General features: G+C 38.5%; 1 protein-coding gene across 3 annotated transcripts in view; it reads right to left on the bottom strand.

Annotated features, from left to right (window-relative positions):
* CTTNBP2 (cortactin binding protein 2) overlaps positions 1–23,500 on the bottom strand; it is a 77,309-nt gene extending 53,809 nt beyond the window's left edge. For 2 of the 3 annotated variants that reach the window (XM_030237830.2, XM_050986738.1), the window contains exons 1-2: positions 22,760–22,899; positions 10,971–11,078 (exon numbers count right to left, since the gene is read on the bottom strand). In XM_030237830.2, coding sequence (XP_030093690.2) covers positions 10,971–11,078; positions 22,760–22,828 — 177 coding nt within the window. In that variant the 5' untranslated portion in view covers positions 22,829–22,899. Of the gene's footprint in view, positions 1–10,970; positions 11,079–22,759; positions 22,900–23,292 lie in introns of those variants that run through there. The other variant, XM_050986745.1, reaches the window with a different exon arrangement.
* Between the last annotated feature and the right edge of the window lie 1,747 nt (positions 23,501–25,247).

The following is a 25,247-nucleotide window of genomic DNA, read 5'->3' as shown; positions in this document are numbered from 1 at the left end:
TTTGTTAGTTTTTTTAGTTGCCTTTTTTTAATGCAGATGTAAATGAATGTTTTCAAAGTATTCTAAGATGCTACTTCCATATAAAGTTGTATAGGAAAAATTAAAAATGAATATGTAAACATCAGTGGCTGATGAAATAGTATCTTGCAGCATGATTTCTGTCAATGGACATGTGATGCTCAACTTCTCCTTACAATTTTAACTGCAGTCCTTTCTTCAGCACAGTGACAGTGCATACCCATGCAAAATCTACAAGGGAGTTAAATTTTAATGAACTCCATACTATATGAAAAATACTTTACCAATATATTCAAAGTGTTTGTTTCCATGTTAAATATCAAGTATGATAAGACAAAAAACTTGTCTGTCCATTTTAAAGATGGAAAAATGAAAATTGCCTGGACAAAACTGACAATCGTAACAGGCCACTAGTTTAAAAAGAGTGAAAACAGTAGAATTGAGAAACTGGAGGATACAATCAGCAAGTTAAACAAAGCCAGCATACAGGCTGATTATGCTCTAACAGACCTACATATTTGTTCTGTACTATAAAAACATGCTCTTTATTAATGACTGAGCAGGACCATGAAAGAAGTCAAGTCATTTGACAGAGGTACTAATAAAAAAAGAAAACATACTCAGTAATTTTTAATGTGAGACACACATACTCATAAAAAGCATGCAAACCTATCTTGGAGAACTATCTTGTAACAGCCATCAGGCATGCAAATACATAAATGAAATTTGTTACATTACAGTAAACTGCATGAGATGTAAAATTTTCCTTTAAAAGTTATCCCAAGCATGAAACTAATATCCAAAAGCTGCATTATTCTCTCATTTAAAACAACACATAAAACTTTTAAAAAATTAAAATTTGCAAAGTATCCCTGTCTCTCACAAATCACATAGCTTTAAATCCAAGCTTTTAAAAAACATTTTTCAAGGTAGAAAGACAGCTCTGAGTGAAAAAAACTGTGTGCTGTTTTACAAGGCTATTCACAGCATCCTTAGAAGATTTTCTGTTTCATGTAAGTATCCAAGTATTATAGTGCTTTGCAAAGAGCTGTATAATTCTCTTTTCTTTGCTTTAAAAAGCATACTTGATGAAAGCACAAGGTGCCAAACAATTAATTCAGATCTCTATGTACAGAAGGACAAACATTTAAATAACATTTAAACAATCCTGACAAGTACTGACGTAGAATCTCACAACCAAGGTAATGATCAAGCCTGAATTTTCCTAGGGGTCTAACTCCATAAAAGGAGAGTGTCATCCAATGGCACCAGATTATCATTGCCACAATGTTGAGAAGTAGCACAACCTCCATTTTCTCCCTGTTACTTGACAAAAACCTCCATGAAAGGAAAAGTAAGACAGACAGGACAGACAGACATATGCTTCCAATTCTTCATTATTAATTTTTTCCCTTAGAGTACTAAAACTCATTATTTTGAGGTTGCAGATTTTAAAAGGAAAATGCCATATTAAAAGGCTAAGATCAGTTACTAACAAGAAAAAACCCAGCGCAGTGAATATAAAATATTCTTCTGATCCTTTACACAATGTAAAAGGTGAAATTCAGGCCTTGCACTAAGTTTCTAAATGAGGAAAAAGTTCAAGTAATGAGACAACATGTGGTTTTGATTGAGAAGAGCCATGTAGATATTCCATATAAAGATTACACTAGACCTATTTTATGACAGCTTTGTTGTCTGGTGCTTAAACATTTGAAAATTATAGGCCAATATTTTGTCAGGAAATATCACTGTTTGATGCTCTGATTATCTAACCGCCCAGACATTTATTTCTGAAAATAATACAGATTTTCATACTGATAATGAGTGTCAGCTGATAGAAGAGACTTGAGCTCTCTGGTTACTTTAAATAACCATTTGTCATCTAGACTTTTTTTGCATGTTCAAATTTATAGTTGAAATTCATGCAAATCAATTCATAATTCTTTGCATGGAAATCTGTCAGAAATTCTTCTGAAGTGTTAAAGGAAATCTGACTTCATCTCTAACAAAAATAGAGCGCTTTAAGCTTCATGCTTAGCAGTTAAAAACAAAGCTTCTTCAGCTCAGTAGCAAAACATGCCAAAGACATAACACTAAAACTTTTACTAAATCAATCTGTCTTTCTGTTTGAGTATAGAGATGTTAATTTTCAAGCTATCAAAATCTCAGTGAAGATACCATCCCACATTACTGCATGGCAATTAAACCATTACCAAGCTTTGCATATTTTAATTAAAAAGTATGGAAGTTATGTATTTACAATGCCATCATCAGGCAGAGTCATCATGGCTTCACAAAGGGAAAGGTTTGTTTAGCTAGTTCCATATCCTTCTGTGTAGAGTCAACCACCTCATGGACAAAGGGAAGGCAGTGGATGTAGTTTTCCTAGATTTTAGTAAGGCTTTTGGTACTGTCCCTCATAGCATCCCTCTGGACAAGTTCTCCAGAACTCTGTAGAATGAGTAGGTTCAGAGTGTGTTGGGTGAAGAACTGGCTGAAGGCTTGTAGTGATATCAGCCAGTACATCTGGCTGGTGACTGCCACTAGCAGTACTCCTCAGAGCTCAGTCCTGGGGACAGTTCTTTTCCACACATTCATTCAGCAATGATCTGGATGCAGGAGTCAAATGCACCATTAGCAAAGCTGCTGATGATATGAAATTGGGAAATGTTGTTGACTTCTGAGGACAGGAGCAGCCCTGCAGAGAGGGATCTGAGGGGGCTGCTGCCAGCAGGATCAATGTGAGTCAGCTCTGTGTGCCTGGGCAACCAAGAGGGCAAACCCCATCCTGGGGTGATCAAACACAGCATCAGCACCAGCTGGGCAAAAGGGGTGATTATGCCACTCTATTTAGCTTTGGAGCAGCCATCCTGGGAGTGCTGTGTGCTGTTCTGGGCTCCACAGTTTAAGACAGATGTGGAGATAAGTGAATGCATCCAGAGGAGGGCAACAAAAGCTGGTGAAAAGGCTCAAAGGAACGTCCTGTGAGTGGGGGCAAGGACTCTGAGCTTATCAGATCTGGAGAAAAGGAGTGAGTGACCTCATTGCTCTGTCATTGCCCAGGATGGGAAGGGGAGAGGGAGAGGCTCCTCTCTGTCCCTGAGATCCAGTCAGAGGATACAAAGGAATGGTTCAAAGTTGCACCTTGGGAGGTTCAGACTGGACATCAGGAAGCATTTCTTTACTAAGATGGTGGTTAAACACTGGAACAGGCTTCCTAGAGAGGTGATCAATGCCCCAAGCCTGTCAGTGTGCAAGAGGAATTTGGAAACTGCTCTTGAAAACACACTTTATTGTTTGGTCAGCACTGAAGTGGGTCAGGCAGCTGGACTAGATGATCACTGTTCATATCCTTTTCAACTGCAGTAGTCCCTTCTATTCACATTATAGATTTATTTTAGGTAGATTATGAGAATTCAGTGTTTTAAAATTATTTTTAATATTCACTGGAAAGTAAATTTTGAGAGCAATATGTATTACCTCCAAGAAGAATTTAATTATTGCTACTACCTATAGCGAAGAAGATGAATAGGCAAACACATTTTACTAAATTATTTTGATTGATAGTAAGGCATATTTTAAAGTAAACAGCACTGGATTTTACATTTTGGATTTTATGCTGTTTGTTAAAATTTCAAAGCAATTTTTGAAATTTTTAGAACTAGCATTACAGTTAGCAGCTTTAAAATTTCCACATAACAGCTTATATCTCCACAATATGTAGCTAAAATTTTACTTTGCTACCTCAGTGCTAATTCACCATAATCACTGTTGCTCTATTTTCTCAATTTTTTTCATTTATTAATAACAATGGAACTCTGTCTGTATTAAGAGACCTAGTGGAGAGTATTTTATTGTACTGCCAGAGCCCCGAAAACCTATGCCTCTCTCTGTGAGAGCAGCAGGTGGAAGGACCTGTCCACCAGTCAGAACAGCATCAAAATGGAGTGGGAAGGAGAAATGTCTGGGAACACATACACCCAAGCACAACAAAAGTAATCCAAGCTGTGTATTTTCAAAGGTGTTGAAAAGGACTGCAAACAAATCTCTTATCTTATTCACAATTATTTTTTACAGATAATTACCATATTTTTTTAAGAACCAAGAACAAACCTTATGCCTATCTTCTTCAGCCATGCTAACATGAAGAGACACACAAGGAAAAAGTTATGTACTCAGTTGCACTTAAGCGTTGCTATCAGTGAAATTACCTGTACCATTTATTGGCATAGGGAAACTCTGTTCCCTGAACTAAGAAATGGAAAATTTCGGGTAATGTAACATAGATAATAGATGACCCAGTTACATTTCTCAGTATCAGCAATGTTGTAATGATGGGAGACAGATAAAACATTTCAGGTAAGTCACATTTGTATAATTCACAAAGATCACAGAAATGAAGAAACAGATTAACATGATGTTGTAATATTTTATTATTATTTCAAATAATGTGTGCATCTATCTCTACCCACTAGTTATGTTGGATTATGAAGAAAGATCAAAAAAGGGTAGGAGAAATTAAGTGGGAAAAGCAAAACAATTATCCAAATAAAAAATCAGCAGAATACTTTCAGGTAAATTGGTAGGCTCATGCCTGCCAGCAACAAAGCTATTCAGATCTTATGTTAAAAACAAAAGGATATTATGATCAGTTTAACAATCACTGCTGGAATGAAGAGTGAAAAGGCTGTTTGCAATGCAAGGCCATGGAGTTTTCACACTAGGAAACAAGCCTCATAGTTTCATACTTGTGTTCTCCAGCTTTAGGAGAGCCTGGAATAAAGGTATTCACCTGAGTAGTGAAGCAACACAGACACAGGACTGACTTAAGATGGTTTAGGAAAAGCTTAATGTCCCCCTTTGGTAAATAGCAAATAACTACCACGAGAACTGATTTAACATGACTGAAAACTTATTTTGTCAATAAATTCTAGAAGTGGCCTTTATATATGTCAAAATAGCAGGATCACTAAGATTATCAAAGTTACTTAGTCCAGGGATTGCTGCTGCCACAAGCCCAACATCTTTTGGAAAAAGTGAGACTTGATTCCATTCATAATGAAATGTACACTTACTCAATTACTAATACAAAAAAATGAATGTAAGCAAATATAACACAATAAAAACTAACAGAATATACAAACTATGATCAAACAGGGGCAAATCAAAATCTGAACGTTAGGGCTGTAATAAACAATGCTTTTTCAATTAGGTTAAAAGAGCATGCTTCATTACACCAAAACTTGAAATGAACAGACGTAGAAACAGTTTCAAACTAAATACTATAAAAAATTATTTCATCCAATAACTTATCTGAGGTTTATCCCTATTTCATAATTTCTTTGAAATCAATTTTAAATATTTTGCAATAGTGAAATACTAGTTTTTGACTGACCCATCTAGAAAAGTACACAAAACTCTCATTAGGAAAGTAAAAATTCTAAGAATAACCAGACACATTGGACAGGTAAAGACAAACTATATTTAAGAGAAGAGAAAATGGATACACAACCATCATTAAATTCAATAAATCAAAAATAGTTAACAGATAAGAAAAGACATAATATGCAGAGATGAGCAAGGACAATCTGCAGATTATTAGTTCCTAAAAATTTATTACAACTTAATTTTATGCAAAGAAATTACAATATGCAAAAATGAGGCATTATCTGAATTCTATTTCATGGTTCACTTCTGCAAGCAAGACCAACAACTGCCATCACACTGTCTACAACAATAACCTTCTGTTACACACAGTTTAACATCTTCTGCTCCTCCTTCTACAGAGTCACTATTTTTCCAAGACACCTGTCTACAAAACAGGCTGCCTTACTGGCTGCCAGAAACCTCCAAGCCACCTTCTATGTGCTGTTATTCCATCCTGGATTCACAAGATTCATACGCATAGGAGAAACCTGAATTCACATTTTAGATTCCCAGCTCAGAAAAATTACTGCAGGTAAGGGTCTACAATTTATAGTATTTGTAGCTCCCTTTGACAGATTACTTAATATATGTGTAATTTTTCTCCCTATCGGTTAATTTGAGAGCAACTAAATTACAAGGATTCATTCCATTTTTCCTGCTATCTCCCAGATTTCTTCCCTTCTAACCCCAAAATTCATTCTAGAAGTCCTAAGTCTTATAGTACAATTCTTGCTGACTTTGTGCAGTGGTTGAGGATAAAAAAACTTAATTCATACACAATTGACAGTTATTGTGTTGGTAATAACTCTATTTTAATGTTTTACTTTCGGTGTACAGACAAAACCAAGTATCACCCCATGACAAGATGCAAAAGACAACAAATAACATTAGAAACTCTAACTGATAAATCCAATTTTTTTAACCCAAAATCTCAGCCTACAATAGGCAAGTCTGTCTTGGCCAACTGAAGAAAGCCCTTTAGCTAGACAGGACACTCTGGTAAGCAGACAAGTCAAAGTAGGCAAATACAGCTTGCAAGTATGCGCAGCTCTCCTTGCAATTTTTTTTTTTTTCTAAGGAACAGCCTATGCATTACTGAAAATGCAGCTGAGCATGAAAGGCCACACATTTTGCAAAGAAATTCCAGTATCATTCCCAATTGCACACCAAAAATCTAACATAATTATACAGTATACTCTTATGATAAACTATGATAAACTCAAGGTGTCTTAAATATTGTTTGATCTATACATATACTTACTGAATTGAAAAAGTGATATAGAAATACACCTACTTTTGCCAGTTATCATCAAAACAATTCATGTTTTCAATGAGATTAAAATAAAACTATACTGTTCAATGTCTAATCTTTGTGGGTCAAAATTTAAATACAAGTTTACCAATAAAAGCCTTCCACAATGTGCAGCTCAGGACTTGAAAGGAAACTAGCTCAAGCAAAAAATGGAATCCACCCTTTGGGAAGAAAAAGACTCCATGAAGAAACGAGACTCCATGTGCCTGTGGTCCTGCTTTTTGGAAGAAAAAAGAAGTCTTACTTAGGACTAGCTGCTGTCAGTTCAGCTGACACAGTCCAAGAGTAGTCTGTGAGGTAAATGTGAGGTAAATCAAAGCAAAGTTAGGTGGAGACAAAGGGACAATTTCTTCAAAAGCATGTTCTTAATCAGAATGCTAAGGTAGGTTCACTCAAGCCGTTCATTCACACACACTTATAACAGATATGTAAAAAATGGCCTTTATCATGATGAACTCCAATACTTACAAGCTACCCATAATTTCTGAAAAAAATCTCATCATTCTAAAACAAGTGAGCTTTCTGTGATCCTTCCTTTGGGAAGACCTGTGTTAAAATACTGAATTTCTCATGCAATTGAATACTGATATCCCAGTAATTCTAAAATGATTAACAGGAGAGCTGGAACCTGAAAACTGATTCAATATACTATGCATTAGCTATGTCAAAGAAACATTGTGCAAATCTACACAATAATCACTATACTCTCTTAAAAGCTGTTTATCCTTTTTTTTAAATCTTGCATTTTTAGACTGCAAGATTTTTAAATAAAGCTAACAGAATGGGTCACTAAACTTAAATGTGAGTATGAAGCATTGTTACAGGATGCATTAATTTCTGTCTTTTGACCTACCTATTTCATTACATTAATATTTGTACCTTCATTACAAAATTTTTCAAGAACTCATATACTTCTGCTAGGGCAAGTCACAAGTTATCTTACATGGATAACTATGGATAACTTTCTATTTGGACATAATATAGAAACTATGATTTATTTGTAGCGCCAGTGATTAAGCTGCACACTTGTCAAAATGCTTAAATTCAGGGAGATAAAATTCAGCCAGAACTAGCTTCTACAGCAGTGACTTTTTTCTTATGATCTTTTTATAAATTTAGATAATCTAACTCAAATTCTCCGAGCAGTAAATTAGCAAAGTCTGAGTTTCCCCAGCTCTGTACTCTACAATTCCTATACAGTGCTCAATAAAGGACAGCAAAAATCTCTGCCTTCCCTTCAACTAAGGCCCTAGCAACGGTATGAATTTTCCTACTCAGCTGCCTGGTTTTATGGCACTACCTATTTTTGAAATGTTTAGCATTTTGTCAGATTTTACAGAAACTGGGTGAAAGAATAAACTGATGTTGGTACCAACACATACATAGAAAATAAGCTTTCATGTCTTAGGAAGTTACAGTAAAAATTAAATATAGTAGGGCTTTCCAATACTGAAGAAACACCTATAACCAAGTTCATGTTGCCATTCACATATTTTCTTCCTGATTCAGCCAGCACATATACAGAATCTGTTGATTTGGAGCTCACCTAAGCTCAGAAAACAAGCTCAATGATTCTCTAGTCAATTTTAATTAACCAAAAATATATCCACTGTTGGTACTGGCAGTTCTTTTAGATTTTTTTTTTTAATTCACTAGTGATTTTTCTCAACAACCAGATAAAGTTGTTCTAAATTCATGTAATGTGGTATATTAAAAAATCTAGTATGGTAAGAATTTGCCTTTTTTTGTTCATATTAAATAAAGTATACCATAGAAGCAAGCATACATTTTCAATTTACCATTTACCACCTAATGAAACCATATAGGCAAATAAACATATTTTTACAATAAACAGAAATCCCAACTGAATGGGGCTTTAAAATTTTAGATGAAAAATAACCTACAAATAATTTAACTTTATGAGACAATTACCATAAGAAGCAGTATTTAGTATTTGTAAATATTCTTGATAGCTATTAATACCACACCAATTCCTCAAATGAGGGTCAATGCACAAAACCCTCTAGAAAACAAACAGCCACAGCAACCACTTTTTTTCTGGGAAAAACCCCCAACAAATGAACGCTGTATCTGAGGTCACAGTTGTGGGAGGCCAGACCTGTGTTTGATTATATAGCCATATTACCTGCACATTAGGAATAAATTACCCCCTTATTACAGGCAGAGAGTTTATTTGGATAATTGAGACAGATGGAGGCAGCAGCTACAGTTAAGTCTTCCTCCATCTTTAACTATACGGATACTCAATAGCAATTAATCAGCAAGTTATTTCTCATTAATGGAATAATTTTAATGATTGAAATGTTAACCTGAATCTAATTTTAATTGTAGCACAACCATGATCATAAAGCTACTAAAATACAGAAATTACAGATTCAAAAAAAGAGAAATCACGTTAGTCACTTGGTGTAGTGGTTACACAAAATCAGAGGGCTAATGAGAAAGATTTACACAAAGATCCTTTGAGGTGAATCCTGATGTTCTTCTCCATAGTAAATGAACTTATGACTTGGAGAATAAACCTGGAAATTTGACTCTAAGCATCACGAAGGTTTACTTTTCCAAGAATGTTGGTTTTCAAAGGGCTGAACTTGTCAAGCAATTTAAACTGCCCTGACTGATAATTACTGTAACCATTTCACACAGGAATCAGTTGTGCATATAATAAAGGAACGACAATGTATTGTGGAAATGTGGAAGTAAACAGATGACATTTGCGTATTTCTTAGAAATTTCTTCTTGAAATTTTGCTTTTGTTTCAAAAGTGATTTTCAGGGTATCTAAAATTTATTTAAATCCAATGGAACCTCTACAGCACATGATGAATAAAAGGCACAATAAAAAGTGTTAATTGTTATACATGACACTGGGTTTAATTCTTTCTAATTTTTCATGTGGCACAAATTCCCTTACTTTAATAAAAATCAACATTTTACTAACTAAAGTTATCTTCCCTCCCCATCCCAGATGAAAAGGTAGTACATTTCAACATATGCATATAACTGAAGGCCAAACACAAAATAACTTCAAAGTGCAGTAATACTCCAGAAAAATATTGTTCCTAGTGTCTTATTGTCATTACAAAATGATAATTACATTTTGTAAGAGAGATTTATACCTATAAAGCCTTCAGTTATTAATTCTTGTACATCAATGACAGCTACTTTAAAGCTCCATTTGCAACAGGTGATCTGAAGACATCACAAAACAACTTAAAACTGAATAAAAATGCATTTACAATTGTTACTGTGACATTTCAAGTGGAAAATGTTCCCACACTACTTGATAATCATTATACACACTACTAAAAATTAGCACTAGATATATTTTATTACATTAAGGTTTTGCTTTACAATATTTTCAATACCTTGAAGAGTACAATTTCCCCTTATTCAACTATGAAGTTATAAATATTTTTAAAACGTAGGATACTGTTTTTCACCCAATCCTGCAGTCTATTTGGCAGCTCTGTTTTATTTTGTTCCAGATCAACATTAAAATCAATATGGTCATTTAAAAAATAATATCTTAATTAAAGTAGTTATGTTTGTTCATTTCCAATAAACTAAGCTGCCTTTTAGACCACAATCTTCTGAAGCAGAAAACAAACCTTCACATGTGCCTAACAGTAAAAATCTAACCAAATACTTGCAAGTGCTGTTAAGAGCATGTATCTCATATTTCACCTTATATTAAAAAAGGCAAACAAACAAAAAAGCCAGAAAAATATTTCCCCGAGTGGATATGATCACCTGAATTTTGTCCCTACTTCCTGAAAATGAAAATCACTTTACTCACTGAAAATTAAAGCACTTATTAGAGTGTATGACTGAATATAGCCCATCAATACAAATTACAAATGGACTGAATTTTTCTTTGAAGTTATTCCTTCCTTTCACAAATAACAGACTTTAGAATATAAAATAATTTAAAGAGCAAGCAATATCACAAGTGTTTCACTTATTTGTTTGAATTTTTGTTGGTGTTTTAGACCAAAATGACATAGAATTAACAAATGGCTACAATTAACAGGAACATATTTTGTGATTACTGAGATATAGTAAACCAAAACATTAAAAATCACAATTTACTCTTCCACTAACAATAGTCTATGTACAGTACAAAGGAAGTGGCAAAAGAGAATTTCAAAAAAAGCCTAAAAGCAAATCACCATAACTGAGTAACTTACCCGCAAGGCTTCGATCACAAGGTCTCGTGCTTCTAGTTCCCCTTCCATTACACTCAAAAGCATTCGCAGTTCTGGCTTGCTCAGGTTATCCACATCAAACTCTCTTGTCTGTAAGAAACAAAACACTGATGAGCACACTGACTAGAACAGTTACTGTAATTTACTGTAAAACACAGATGTTTCAACATTCATCTATAGCTGTCAAAATGTAGTGTCTTTATTTGTACTATATAAAGTCAAAATTAATAGCAGATAGTCTGATTATTTTTTTAAGTAATTAAATTAAAGCTCTCCCATATTATGTAGTTTCAAATTCTTGCAAGGGATCAGTCCTGCAACGTCTTGTGGATGATAAAGGTGAAATGGTAAAGTGGCTAACCTTGTGACTTAGTTCCCTTGTGCAGCTTCACAAGGCTGAAACAATGGAACAGATGTGAAATAGCACTACAGGGAGGAAGGCAAGAGAGGGGGAAAGAATCTTAACCACAGCACACCTAAGACACCTGTGCAAACAGCTACCAAGTTACCACCACACGCTGGGCTGAATGGAACTTCTGAAGAACGATCTGTGAAAAGACAAGAAGTCTTATGTGCATGCTTTATTTGCAGTGTCATGTACATGCCTTATTTGCAGTGTCATTTGTTTGGCTGGAGGGAACAGCTCAGGTTTAAGAGGCACTAACATTCTTAGCAGCAGTGTCTTTCCACTCCACAGTTACTAAGATAGGTATAGGTCTGACTGCCACCCTGAGCAAGACAGGAGAATGAGTTTATACTGATGAATAAAATCACTGAGCACATACTCAGCGTACACTGGGAATATCAGCACAGAGTCTGTAAAACCAAACTGACTTCACAAACTGCTACAGTTCTGTAACAATGTCAGCAGGCACATGGACACTAAAGTATTTGAATTTTCCAGAAGTTTTGGACAAGGTTCTATATTCAATATTATACAGAAACTCCCATCCAAATGTATAGGAATAAAAGACACTTCATGGATAGGAAACAAACATCATGGGTAACAACCACTTTTCAAGATGGAAACAGGTAAGCAGGGGGCACCTCTGGGACCAGCCTTATTCAAGTTCTTCATCAATAACCTGGAAAAAGGATAGAGACAGCTATTTCATGTGGAAGCTGGCACATAATTCTTCACTTACAGGTGAACAACCTCCTTTTATTGCTATATAAAAACGCCTGGTAAACCCACATCTCAAGTAGTGCATAAAGTCTTTATCTAAAAAGCGTAGAGTTGGCTAACTAAAAGAATGAAGAGAAAAGGACCAAGTACTATATGAGAAAACACTACAAAGCTGGAAGTCTGGATTTTGGAGGTGTGGTGAGGAAAATGCTATAATATCCACAAAATCACAAAGGTCGATAAATTTAATACAAATCTGTTTTTCACCATCCACAATGCTAACACAAATAGGCACTTAATGAATTTAGAAGGGGATTACATTCAGGGAGAGAAAAAAATTATTCTATGTGCTAGATTTAGCTGCCCAGATTAATTTTCAATATGCTATTATTCCCTGTAAGGTAAACACTAAACTCCTAGCTATAATGTAGATGCATTTACTAGAAAGCCCTGCAAAGCAAACACTCAGCTATCTTCAGTGTGAAGTAATCTGTTGCCAAATTAGGTGAGCAGTTTATGTGGATACACTGTATTTTCCCCAAAGCACATAAAATCTTAACATTAAGCTACTCAGGAACTTAACTTCAGTAAAGAAAAATCCAGTAAAGATTAAGACAAGTACCATTTCTACTTTTTCAAGGCTAGAGGGTGGCAGAACAGTTGTTCTTCCCTCAGGCTAGAAGGCCATAGATCTAAAATACCCAAAAGCTGGATCTGTGTTAGTATTACTGTGCTACACTTTGACTTTACAGTTAGAACACGCAGAGGTGCACAAATGGCTAGTGAGAACTCTGTGCCAGAACTTTAGCTATTTACATGCAATATATGTTGGCTTGAGTTTCCTCACGTAGGTGAGTACCACAGATCAGCCTCCCTGCACAAGTAGGGCCATCCCAGAGCACAGGGCACAGGATTATGTCCAGACAGATCCTGAATATCTCAGTGAAGGAGACTCCACAGCCTCTCTGGGCAACGTGTTCCAGCGCTCAATCACCCGCACAGTACAGAAGTTCTTCCTCATATTCAGGTGGAACTTCCTGTGCAGCAGGTTCTGCCTATTGCCTCTCCTGTAACTGCTTGGTACCACTCAGCACAGCCTGGGCTCCATCCCCTTTGCACCCTCCCTTCAGATACTGATAAACATGGATAAGGTCCCCTCTCAGCCATCTCTTCTCAAGGCTGAAAAATTCCCTCAGTTTGTCCTCATAAGAAATGCTCCAATCACCCTATTTCTATTAGGCATAACTGTTTTGAAGATGGGGCCATCCATTCTAACTGGAACTTTGGCCTCAACAACAGTTATCTTCTGTTTTTGCTGCCTGGGTCAACTATTCCTGCAATCCAAAAAGTAGCTCTTACCCTCCATACCAATGAATCAAGAGAAACAACCAGTTTCTCTGAAGGCTTTTTTCCAATATATGCTGCAGCAGCCTCTCACAGTGCTCCTCACAATTCTATATAATGCTCACTGATCTAAGGACACATATAAAATGAAAAGTCACAAAACTTATACAGCTCCTCATGTAATCTACTGTCAGTAGAGTAGATTTTACCTACTGGCTGCAGCAGTTTTCACACTTGGCACTTCTAATTACTAAATTTAATTCAGTGAGATACAAGGACCACTTATCCACCATCCTTCTTCTGTGAAACACTTCACAAAACCTAATACTTCAAGGATAGGAATTGGTTTCTTCATACAACTTCTTTTATAATAAAGTCTCTGTTTTTCATATGGAAAACTAAGACACGGATTTTTTTTTTCCAAAAATATAAAGCAAGTAATAGAGGGGCATCCACAAAAGTACAGTATATGTATAAAGGCAGATCTTTGTCAAACAACTGACCATCACTGGTGACACATTTAATATCTGAGACATAAATGAAAACATTCTTAACAAACCAGAGACATTCTTCAACATACTGTGATGTAGTGATGAGATTTTTAACTAAGCATCTGATTAAGCAATTACATAAATTTTGTTCAAGTGTACAACTTGAACTAGAACATAAGAAAAGACAACAAAAACTAGCAGTTAAGTGTGCTCTCTGGCAATTTATGGTTAGATATAAATAAACACAAAGAAACTTTAACAGAATGACATTCCAACAAGATATTAAAATTATTTTTTCTCTTTTTAATTTTAAAAACATGAAATAAAAACTAGCAAAACCACTTCATATCTAAACGACTCTAGCATATGAGGCTAAAAACCCACTTACCCAAGCATCTTTTCTGCAAAAGCAGTCAATAAGGGATGCCTTGAAATCAGGACTAGAACAAAACAAGCCCATAATGATACTTCTCAGAAATACCCTCTCAATCTCCAGCAATTTTCAGCTTGCTCACCTTCTGAGCTAGAAATTGTCATTTTGTATATAGCAGCCCTCAGCTGACATAGCTGTTGTGAACCTGCCCCCTTGCTTTTTGAATCTTTATGTAATTTTAGCATCCACAGCATTCCACAGCACAACTACACTACATTTTGTGTAGAATCACCACCTTTACTGTCAGTTACTTCCGTCTGATGCCTTCTTGTTTTAAAGTATGAAACTGACCACAATCAACCAGAAGAGACACACAAACAGAAAAATTCTTTTTAGGATGAAAGAAAATAACATAATTTTTCTGGTCTTGTTTATTAATAATTTTATGCACACTGAGGCTTTTTTTTTTTCTCCCAACATTATTTGGCAAATTCTGAAATTGGAATGACTACTTTTTTCCAGTACTTTAATATAATCTTCAACTTGTTCACTATGGATAAGCAACATCAAATCCATTCACACAGGATAAGAGGGTGCATGGCAGTCACTGAAGATGCTACCGTGTCTCCTCCCCATTCATATATCTCTGCACTCAAAGAGCTGCAACATACCCCAACTGGACCAAAATGCATAGTTTAAACATGTGAAATATTCTCAAGCACAGTTGTAAAAATGTATTAAAGATTTGAACAGATAAAACATATGATGAAATAAAACTATCCTCCCTCTTAAACATTCTGTGCCATCTTCTGGGGATCAAGATGTCAGTCATGGCAGACTTGCCCCAAGTTGTTATTCAGATGCAGCACTGCTTGGCCAAGTCATAGAAAAAAGCTGCTGGTTAGATCTAGAAAAGTAATCTTCCTAACATCTTCCACTGTAGCACTAAGTCTTAGATCTCCAGAAAATAAAGACTGCATTAGTAGCTCATGGCTTATGTGTCACCTGGGGTTTTGTTAGAATACTTGTGGCAGAGTGCCAGGTTGTAAAAATTTAGCCATCAACTTAACAACTATATAACCAAGCCAGCCATTGTATTGGTTTTATAACAGAGATATGAGAATATGTTGCCCTAGAAGATATTTTGTATATACAACCAAAACACAAGAAAACTTTTTCCTCTACCTCCTTCAGATTTCAAAATGTTTGTTTTATTTGATCTATAAGAATAAAGTACCTGAAAAACACTACTTCAGTTTTCTCTGTCTCCAAAACTCCATGTTATTCTTCCAGATCAGTTTTGTAAGGGATGTGTGCTGCCTGGAAGCAAGTGCACCAACAATAGAGCAAACTGCTAATTAGCTAAAACCATTCCAACTACCTGCATGTGTGTCACAAAAACCATACAGGCAAAATGATACTACCATTGCTAAAGACTAAAATAAGCTGTGCCAAGCCAAAAGGAAGAAAAATCCATCAATTCTGAACAAGAGAAGGACTACTCAGAAGAGCAGTGATCAAACTGGAAAGGCGTTTTCCAGCCTCCATTGGCTTTGGAAAAAAAAAAAAGAAGATGAAATTGGAAGGTCACCATGAGGCACAGGAAAAGACTGGAGTCTTTCTCATATGCAAAGCAATTTAGAGAAATGGTAAAAGTCTTACAGTTAAACGCATCACACCAGTCAAAAAGAAACCAAAAACCGACAAACACCAAAAACCAAATCAAAACAAAAAAAAAAAAACACCAAAATTTTGAGAGATTGGTAGTGTTAATAGTTTGGTTTTGCTGACATAGCCTGGTGGATCCTACTGGCAACCTCAGGAACTAAAAGTGCTGTTCATTCTCCTTTCGCAGCAACTGTTAAAAACTCTGCTGCCTTCAGCAGAAGCTGGAAGACATAGGTAAATTATAAAAGCCACAACTTTGTACTTTCCTTAAACATAACAAAGGTAAAAAACAAATTAGCTGTGAATTAAATACAAATGACCATAGGAAACAAGCTCCGTCTTGCTCAGAAAGCTTTTTAAAAGATGGAGCTGGGTAACAATCCAGGACTTGGGGAAGAAACCTGTGGAACATAATTGAGGGCTGCAAGGGTGGGAGTGGGGAGGGGAGAAGGATAAAAATGGTCTACAAGAATACACATAGGGAAAAGATGTCAAACGTAAAAAAAAGAAGTATTTTCAGAAGGGAAGGGAAAGGTACATATCTAAATTTATTACATATTTTAATTTGAGTTCTCATCAATACACAGCAGAATCCTCTTGAGGATTCACATAGCAGACTTCCCAGATAAGGTTCTGAAAATTAAAAAGGTTTGCTATTACTTATTAGGCTACACAAAATAAACTTCGAGGATAGTGATGGCCCCTCATCTGCCAGTCCCATGAAATAACTGCACCAAAGAAACACAACCATGATTTGAATGTTTTACAAAACCAAGTATGTTTCCCAGGTACAACTCATCTGATCAAGTACAAATATCTGCTTTCATTAATTCTCTTTAGTTTCGTATCAAGAACTACTTATTATGATTTGAAATGTCCCAGGAATCAGAGCTTTTCTGGGACAAGCAGAGTTTTGATACAGAACTTAGGAGAATCATCCATGCCAACAGCACTAGTAGCAGAAGTCCAGCTGGGATGCCCCAGAGTATCCCATATGGGCCACTAAAGGTGTGTCTTGTATGTATGTATGTGAGTGAGGTACCTAATGGTACCAGCTATGCAAGCCAGGTGCCTGATGTTCCTTCATTTCCAAAGGAGTAGAATCAGCCCAAACATACAAAAAAAGCTATTCAGCTAACCACCAGCAGAACTATTTGCTCATGGCTCCACTGACTGTAATAGGATATTAAATATTGTGCATACACATAGACACCTAAATTTAAGTGGTTTGAACCCATTCACACCTCTACCCATACCTTCAAGAGCCAGCTGCCTAAGTCACTCCACTCAAAAACAGTGAAGTTCACAAACCTGTTTTTAAAACAGGTTATTCTTTCTAGCCACTTACTTCACCCCACCAACTATAAAAGGAAGTGGGTATGTGGTCAGATGAATCATAGCCCTTTTCTAATAAAGAAAACTGCAAACAGAGAGACTGCTAAAATAAGTGGTTATAATATCCACATAGTATTCATGAACACTTCAGGGAAAACCACAGTTTATTGCTTTGCCTGTGGAAGGCTTGTTCTTTAGTCTGAACTAGGGTAAGAATCTGTGATCCCCTGCTTCACCAGAAATTATCTGTTGCAAAAATACATGTCAATTTCCCACCACATTCAAGATGAACTTCAGAAGATATAACCTTTAAGAAATTTTCTTAGTAACAGAAACAGGTTTGAAAGCAAAGAAATATCTTTCAAGGAAAAGCAATGTCATTGAATTTGCTCCCCAACTAATATGGAATTTTTTGCTGAAGAGAACATCATCTGATGTTAACATTCAAGACTCATAAAATTTCATAGTCATACCTAATGGATCATGAGGGTTCTGTATATGCATTTAATTATAACATCCATTAACTCAGTGACTTTTATTGGATTGTTCAACACTAGAAGTTACCCACTTATTCTGCCCATCTCAAGCACACCTCTCCAGCGTTCTGGGTTTATCAGAAAGTTTTCTTTAAATGGTGTGGGGGAGGTTTTGGTTAGCTATTGTGGGATTTCTTGGCTTCAGCCAACAGCAAAACTTTTAACATTTTCAATATTAACCACAAATATACCTCAGAGCTGGGAAATTTGTTTTGGAAACAACAACAAAAAAACCCCAAACAACCAGCCCCCAACCCCTACAAAATTACTAAGACACTGACCTTTATACATACCCAGATATTGTCACAGCTGTTAAAACATTTCTGCAATCTATTAAAATCCACAAAGATACTTCATTTTTTTAGTTTACTGCAAGTTAGGCTTCTATAAAGATTGAGGCCCACAAATCTTCTATAATCATGTTTAAATTCTTAGATTTAATGAATGGGCAATTTCTGTTCAGCAAGCTGTTTCCAAATCAGTCACATGGAAGGCAATTAGTAAATTATTAAATACAGATATGGGTACACACTATTGAAGTTATCTCTGTTTTCCAGAATTTTACACCTTACTTTGAGCCATGAGAGAACCAAAAAACAATGTCCAAGAAAGCTTTAACTTGTATATCACTTGTACATACCAGTACACCTTCCCGACTTGACAGCTTCTGGTTTATATGTTCAAGGATTATACAGGTGTTTAAAATCAATTGTTCCTTTTCTTGGGTAGGAGTAGGTGCACAACTAGACTGCAAACTGCTGTCCTCCTGAGATCTTTTCTTCCTGTCCCAATTTCCAACTCTATTCCTATCTTGGTATACCCCCTCTGAGGCCAAAACAATGCTCACACAAATGAAGTCAAAGCAGCTGGGAAAACAACAGAACTTACTGCATCCATCAGCTTTACACCTCCCATGTAACTTTCACATATCTGGCTCAGAATTTTCACCTCTGCACTTCACCTCTAATGACAGACAGTGTGACAGTCCACACTTGGAAGAGAAAGGAACATTTACAAAGTGGACTGCATTCAGTGGCTTTCTTTTCTCATCCCCAAAGATCTTCACAACACAGGAAGAGAAGATGTGCTGCAGGTCATGGAGTAGAAGGCATAGAAAAGGCAGTGCTGTAGTTTGGAGAAGGGGGATGAGAGGAAGAAAGGAGGCTTGAAGTGTCACTGCAAGATGGATTGAGACCAGTCTCTCACCACAGAGAAGCAGAAGAACTAGAACAGACAGAACTGTGCTGTCTCTGCATGTCACCTACATGCTGAAACACAATGGCATCACACATCTGACTACAAGAAAATAACTTCTCTGAATGATCATGCAACACTGAAAACTTGTATTCAGATGAAAAGAGGGTTGCTAATGGTCCTTCTGTAAGTGACCATTTTCTAGGATGCAATCTCTTGTAAGAGATATAGTCTTTGCTTTTCAAGGCCATGGTCTCATTTTCTACTACTCGCAGTAGTTTTTAGATAAGAATCTTTCCAACTGATCTAAATCAGCCTATATAATTGATATGATCAAGCCATAATTTAGCATTTCACTACATTGACCAGAACGACAGTTCTACTACTAATATTCTTACAGATCAATAAACAGTGAATATACAAAGCTAGGTATAAAATACCCCACAATGTCATCACAAAGTATCTTGGAATTTCTTTTTTTTTTTTTTTTTTTTCTTTTTTTTTTGGTATTGATAATTTTTAATGTAGTATAACTTTTTTGTACTGTTACATAACCCACAGAAACCCAGAGAGACCCTCTGGGGTATGCACACATTTTCAGTGCAATTTTGTAGCAACAACCTTACTCACTCTAGTGGAGTCAGTATTTCACTCTATCAATATCTGCTACACATACAGCTTTACAGACAGCTGAATGTACTGTCTTTGAGGAGAAAATAACATTTATGCTTTTGATCACTGGTCAAGCAAATTCAAACCAAAAAATTTTACTGAACAATTTCAACAGAGTTAATGTTTGATATAACAGGCTTTTCATAGGCTTTGTTAAATCTACACTGAAGCTGAAGTGTGTGACAAGCCAACCCTCTCTGCACAGCAGGCTGATGTTCAATGTTTCGACAAAAAAGACTGTCAAATTGGATTATTTCTTGCTATTATATAATCATTATTGGTAGACATTAGGCAGATGGAAGTCATTCAAAGATGTTTTAAAACACACACATATGTTTTCTCTCAATTCTAGTCCAAGCTGCATCAACACAATTTCAGTGACTTCAGTGCTGTCATGCTGAGCAGGTATGAAAAAGGACCAGAACCACTCCCCTGCCATTTTTGCCTGTCATCCTTACCACCATAAAAATACCAGTATTTTGTGGGAAAGAAGTGATGGGCTCAGCAAATGCTGTGCTTTATCCTAGAAAACTCAGAATAACAATAACAAACTAAAGAACAGTCTAGGCTTTTGCAGTCAAATTCCCTGGTGAATGTAAAGCACTTCCTTTTCTACAGTGCTTCTTTATTTTCCAGTGATGTTATTGATAGTTCATCAAGACACAAGAATAGTATTTAGTATCAAGAAACCCTATTGCACTGTCCTGTGTCACACACCTTCTGCTTACATCATAAAAGTTACACATTAACACATTACTAATACAAATACTGTTTCTTCAGAAAAAGCTCAGAAAAGCTCACAGATTTTAGTGCACCATTTGTGCAATCAGAATTCTAAGAACTAAAAGAAAAAAAAAAAACCAGAATAAATCTAAAACCCCAATAAAATCTAACCTATATCAGTACTGAAAACAATATTTGGTTATAAGTTGAAGTTTAGCGTGACTTATAAAATAGTCATCTGAATGATTCTGGTCATCCAAGAAGTAAGCCAGATGATCCAATTCATAAGTCTGTATCTCTAGTTTAAAGACAGAAAAGCTATACTAACCCTTCATACTAACCCTTCAAAATAATTATTTAGTTATTATAAATGTATTTTAAAAAAAAACATTGCACAGGGGTTTTCTTTTTATTTTCTTGTACAAGAGAAAATTAATCAACAATGAAATGTTTATACTGGGAAGGAAAAAAACATGAAAGGAAAATTAATGACTGAAGGTAAATTAAAAAGGAAAGCAATAATTTAAAAATATTTTGTTATTGGTCATGTATAGCTATTATTTTTGTTAGGGAGAAACACACAGTTGACATGCTAGCATCTCTTCACTTTTAAAAACATATTTTAAAATGAGTGTGCAGTGGAGAGCTAGCCCTCCTACCTTTCACAATGAGAACACCAAATTGCTTATAGCAAATTGCCTATATGGAGCGGCTTATACTCCACTGCCTAACTGTGCAATATTGAAGTGCTACTTGATTACAGGCTGCTTGTTTGATATATCAAAACTGAAAATTAAGGTGGTATTAATATGAATATACTAAAGAATTTAGTATAAATAATTCTGATGAAAATCTGGGCTTTAATGTATTTAAGCTTGTTTTTAGTAATTCTTAACTTAATATTAATTTTATCGTTACATCGTTGTTTTAATCGATGTATTTATAACATCGTTACATCGATGTTATAAATATGCACTGCATAAGGTTTGCTTTTTTAAAGGAAAACTGAATTTCCACAACACTGCAGATTTTAAGACTCACAAGGACAATTACATACATAGTTGGAACAAGGTTTCAGATAAGAACTAGTGCATGTTTGGAAGTAAACAAGATAATAACAAATAAAATGCTAGCAATAACCTAAATTTCAGAGAAACTAGTGCCCCTAGCTTCCGGAGTCGTCGCCTTCAGGAACGATCCCAATCAGATCGGGCACCACCGCGGCTTTACTGCCCTGAACTTCGCATGTGGCTACGAGACCGAGCAGCTCCAGCCTGACTCTGGACCTGCGGCTGTCGGCCAGGCGAGTACCTAGGGCTGGTTCGCCCGGGTAAGTCCCCAGACAGGCTGGACCACGCCAGGTCTGGGATGCAGCGGGAGAGGGAGAGCCGCGGGCTGACAGAGCACGGGCGAGGAGCCGCGGCCCAGCAGAGGCGCAGACCGCCAGAGAAGACAAGCCTTGCAGCCTTGCCTGGGGGCGTGTGGAGCAGGAGAGAGGAGCCCAGAGCCGGCCCAGGGGAGCGCAGCCTCCCCCGGATACCGCTTTAACCATCGGCTAGCACCGCACCGCATCCCTCCGTCTCCCTCCCAGTCGCTTCACCCACCCGCAGAGAGGACACGCCGGCAGGGAGGGCGTTCTGCTCGGCTTTTGAGGATATTTTAAGCGGGGAGCCAGATCCTGCCCCTGGGGCACGGGCCCTGGGAGCCAAGACGTCTCCACACTCCCGGCGCTCGGGACGGGGACTCGGGGCGGGGGAAAAGGACCGTGCCTCTGCGCCGAAAACGCCTCACGAGAGGCAGGCGAAAGCCAAGCGCCTTGTGGGCCCGGCAAAGGGTTAAAGAGCAACATTTCCCCCCGCCCCGGTCTGACAGGTCCCGCCGCCCCAGCCGCTGTCAGCGCCTCAGCCCTGCCGGAGAGCCGGGGCACAGCGGGAAAAGGGCGGCGGGTGCGGGAGAGGCGAGACGGGGAGGAGAGCCCCCTCCATGCCCCTCACGGGCGCCGCACGACGTTCCCCGCGCCGGAGCAGCGGGAAGGAACAATGGGGGCGAGAACCCACCGCCCCCGCTGAGGGAAGAGGGAGACCCGCGGGGGGGGGACACCCCGCGCCTCTCGCTGTTCTTGCCCGGGGCGGGACGGGGCTCGCCGGCGGCGGGTCCCACAGCGAACCCCGTCCCGCCCCGGGGGACAAGGAGGGCGGAGGGACGGAGCGGCGGAGGCAGGTCTCCAGGCACCGCTTCGTCCCAGCCGCATGGGGAAACCCTCCTCGCCGCGGCTGGATCGCACCCCCCTCTCCCGCCAGGCCGATTACCGCTGCCGTGGCCGCCGAGTCCTCCCGCCCGCCAGAGCCGGGCTCGCCGCTCGCTCCCTCCGTCGCCATCTTCCCGCTGTATCGGCTCCGGCGCGGAGCGCGGTGCGGAGCCGAGTGGCGGAGCCGCCGCCGCCAGGCGCTTAACCCGCTCCCCGCCGGCAGCGATCCCGCCGGCAGCGAGGGCGCTTAACCCCTGCGGCGCCGCGCAGGCGGGGCTGCCGAGCCGAGCCGAGCCGCCCCCTGAGCCGGCAGAGGCGAGCGAGTCCCGCCGCCGGGCGCTCGGGCTTCCCCACCCACCCGCTCCCCGTCCTCCATACGACGGCCCGGAGACAGGCGGAGGGGGGAGCCGGGACCTCGCCGCGGGCGGCCGGCGCGCAATGGTGGCGGAGGGGAGTGTCTCCGCTACCGCGCTACCCGGGCCCCACGCACGCATCGCTCTCCTCCCTATCCACCCCCGTGGTTTAGCAGCAGGAGAAGGAAAGGAGAGGTTGTGGAAGGGACGAAAAATAGGGAGTTGCAGTGGGTTGGCTTACCTGATCCGTGAGACCTTTAAACCACCTGAAGTCTTTGAGAGAAGGGCAACTGTGTCTCTTCCTTGCTGGGGGTGCTGACTGGAGGAGTCACCTCTCCCTCCCCCTCCCCTGTGGAGTGGTTTGGGGAAACATTCTGCTGCCAGCCATTGCTTGACTGCCTAATTTTCAAGGCATGTTTTCAGACCTTGAAAAAAGACTGGTGCAAAAGCAGCCAGGCCCAGTGCTTTGGCACCTCTCAGACGCGGCGCTGTTGCCCATCCTGACCTGGGGCTGTCCTTTGCCATTCCAGGTGGGTACTGAAGCCATCCTGTTCAGTATTCTTTCCAGAGGAAGGTTTTGGCAGCTGAGCTGAACCCACTACTGCAAAGCATCCCCGGAGCATCCCGCCCTGCCCCTCTCCAGGGGATGTTTCTCAGGGTCTTGCTGTACTGCTTTGGCCCGGCAATGGGGACCAATGGGGACCTACACCAAAACAAATCTAAATGTACTGCCCTGTGGAACCAACTTGTCTATTATAAGCTGAATTTGCAACACTGTTTACTCTGCAGCCGCATAGAACTTCCACTAACAGCAGGCTTCTTTGAGCCTTGCCAGACTCCTGCTTTCACAAGGCTGCCTCAAGTCTGCTGAACTAAAACCCTTGACACCAGAACCAGAAATGGGCCAATGCCTTGATCAAAGACAGCATGTTCTTCTACGCATGCTGTACCTAAGGATGGAAGTAAACATGAATTTTTTCTCCTTTACATCACCAGAAGGGGAACTGTGCTTAGTAGAATAAACTCCAATTGTAAGATAAACGCACACTGAACAGAGCAAGAAGAAGCCAGTGTATAGGATCCACTACAGAGTACATAAAATCCAGTTAAACAGATGTTTTCTGGTTTAGGCCTTGTTTTTTCTTTCTCCTTGAAAAGGAGCTCTTCTGCTCAAGTTTTACATTTTTATAACTATAGTGTGTGCTCACATCCCTTCTGTCACTGAAGCTAAGCTACATTGATGACACATAGCCTAAAAAAACTTGTTTTTCTCAGTTCTCAGCACTCTAATACCATTTAACTTGTTTAGGACAAATTGTTGCTTGCCTTCTTTATTGAAAGCAAAGTAACATACATTACTCATCATTATTATTTATATAAATTTGGAAGATTATTTGGTGCTTTGCCTTCAAGAAATGCAACAAAAGTAATTTGTTTTCTGTGAACTCTGTCATACTCCTTTCTAAAATGGATTAAAATACTGAAGTTTTTAAAATTGCATGAGGATATCTTTTCTCTTACTGATTCCTGTCTACCATTATCATTGCCAGTATTTCCCTATTGCATTAGAATCATCTGCTGTCCCTCAAGTTAGTTGTGTGTCTCTGAGTTGGTGCAAAGCATGAACACAACATACTGTGTAAATACTGTTTTTTAACAACATGATGTAGCAAAGACTGCGCCATTTATCTCTTGCTCTGCTGAGATCATAAACTGGTTTAGCTGTTTTTTTATCAATTACCAAGTGTACATTTATCAAAATAACAATGAATATTAGATTAGTTATAGCTTGCCATTTCAGACTTGAGAACTGATCTCTCTTTCCTCATCTGAAGATAAATTTAGAATGATTTCTGAGAGAGATGGGAGTGCTCAATCTCAGCCAGCAAAAAATTAATAGAATAGATGGACCAGCAACATTTCAGTTAAAAGCCTGTGTCCAGACAACTAATATCCAGCACATCATCCAAGTGCTGGAAGTAGTTTGACCGTTATGGTTGAAAAGATGACGGACATGCTTTGAAGGAGGAGTGATCTATGCTTCTTCTTTATGTCATGAAATGAATCATCACAGCATTTTGAAAATATGACTGATGTTTGTAATCATATGAGACTAGATTGCATGTTTGTGTTTTCTTCGATCTTTCTGCTAACGGCAGTGACAAGGCTTATAGTTGGCATGAGAGCACTAAAATC

This window comes from Serinus canaria, chromosome 1A (genome assembly GCF_022539315.1).
Source record: "Serinus canaria isolate serCan28SL12 chromosome 1A, serCan2020, whole genome shotgun sequence".
Taxonomy (NCBI): domain Eukaryota; kingdom Metazoa; phylum Chordata; class Aves; order Passeriformes; family Fringillidae; genus Serinus; species Serinus canaria.
This window is presented reverse-complemented; position numbering and strand designations above follow the sequence as displayed.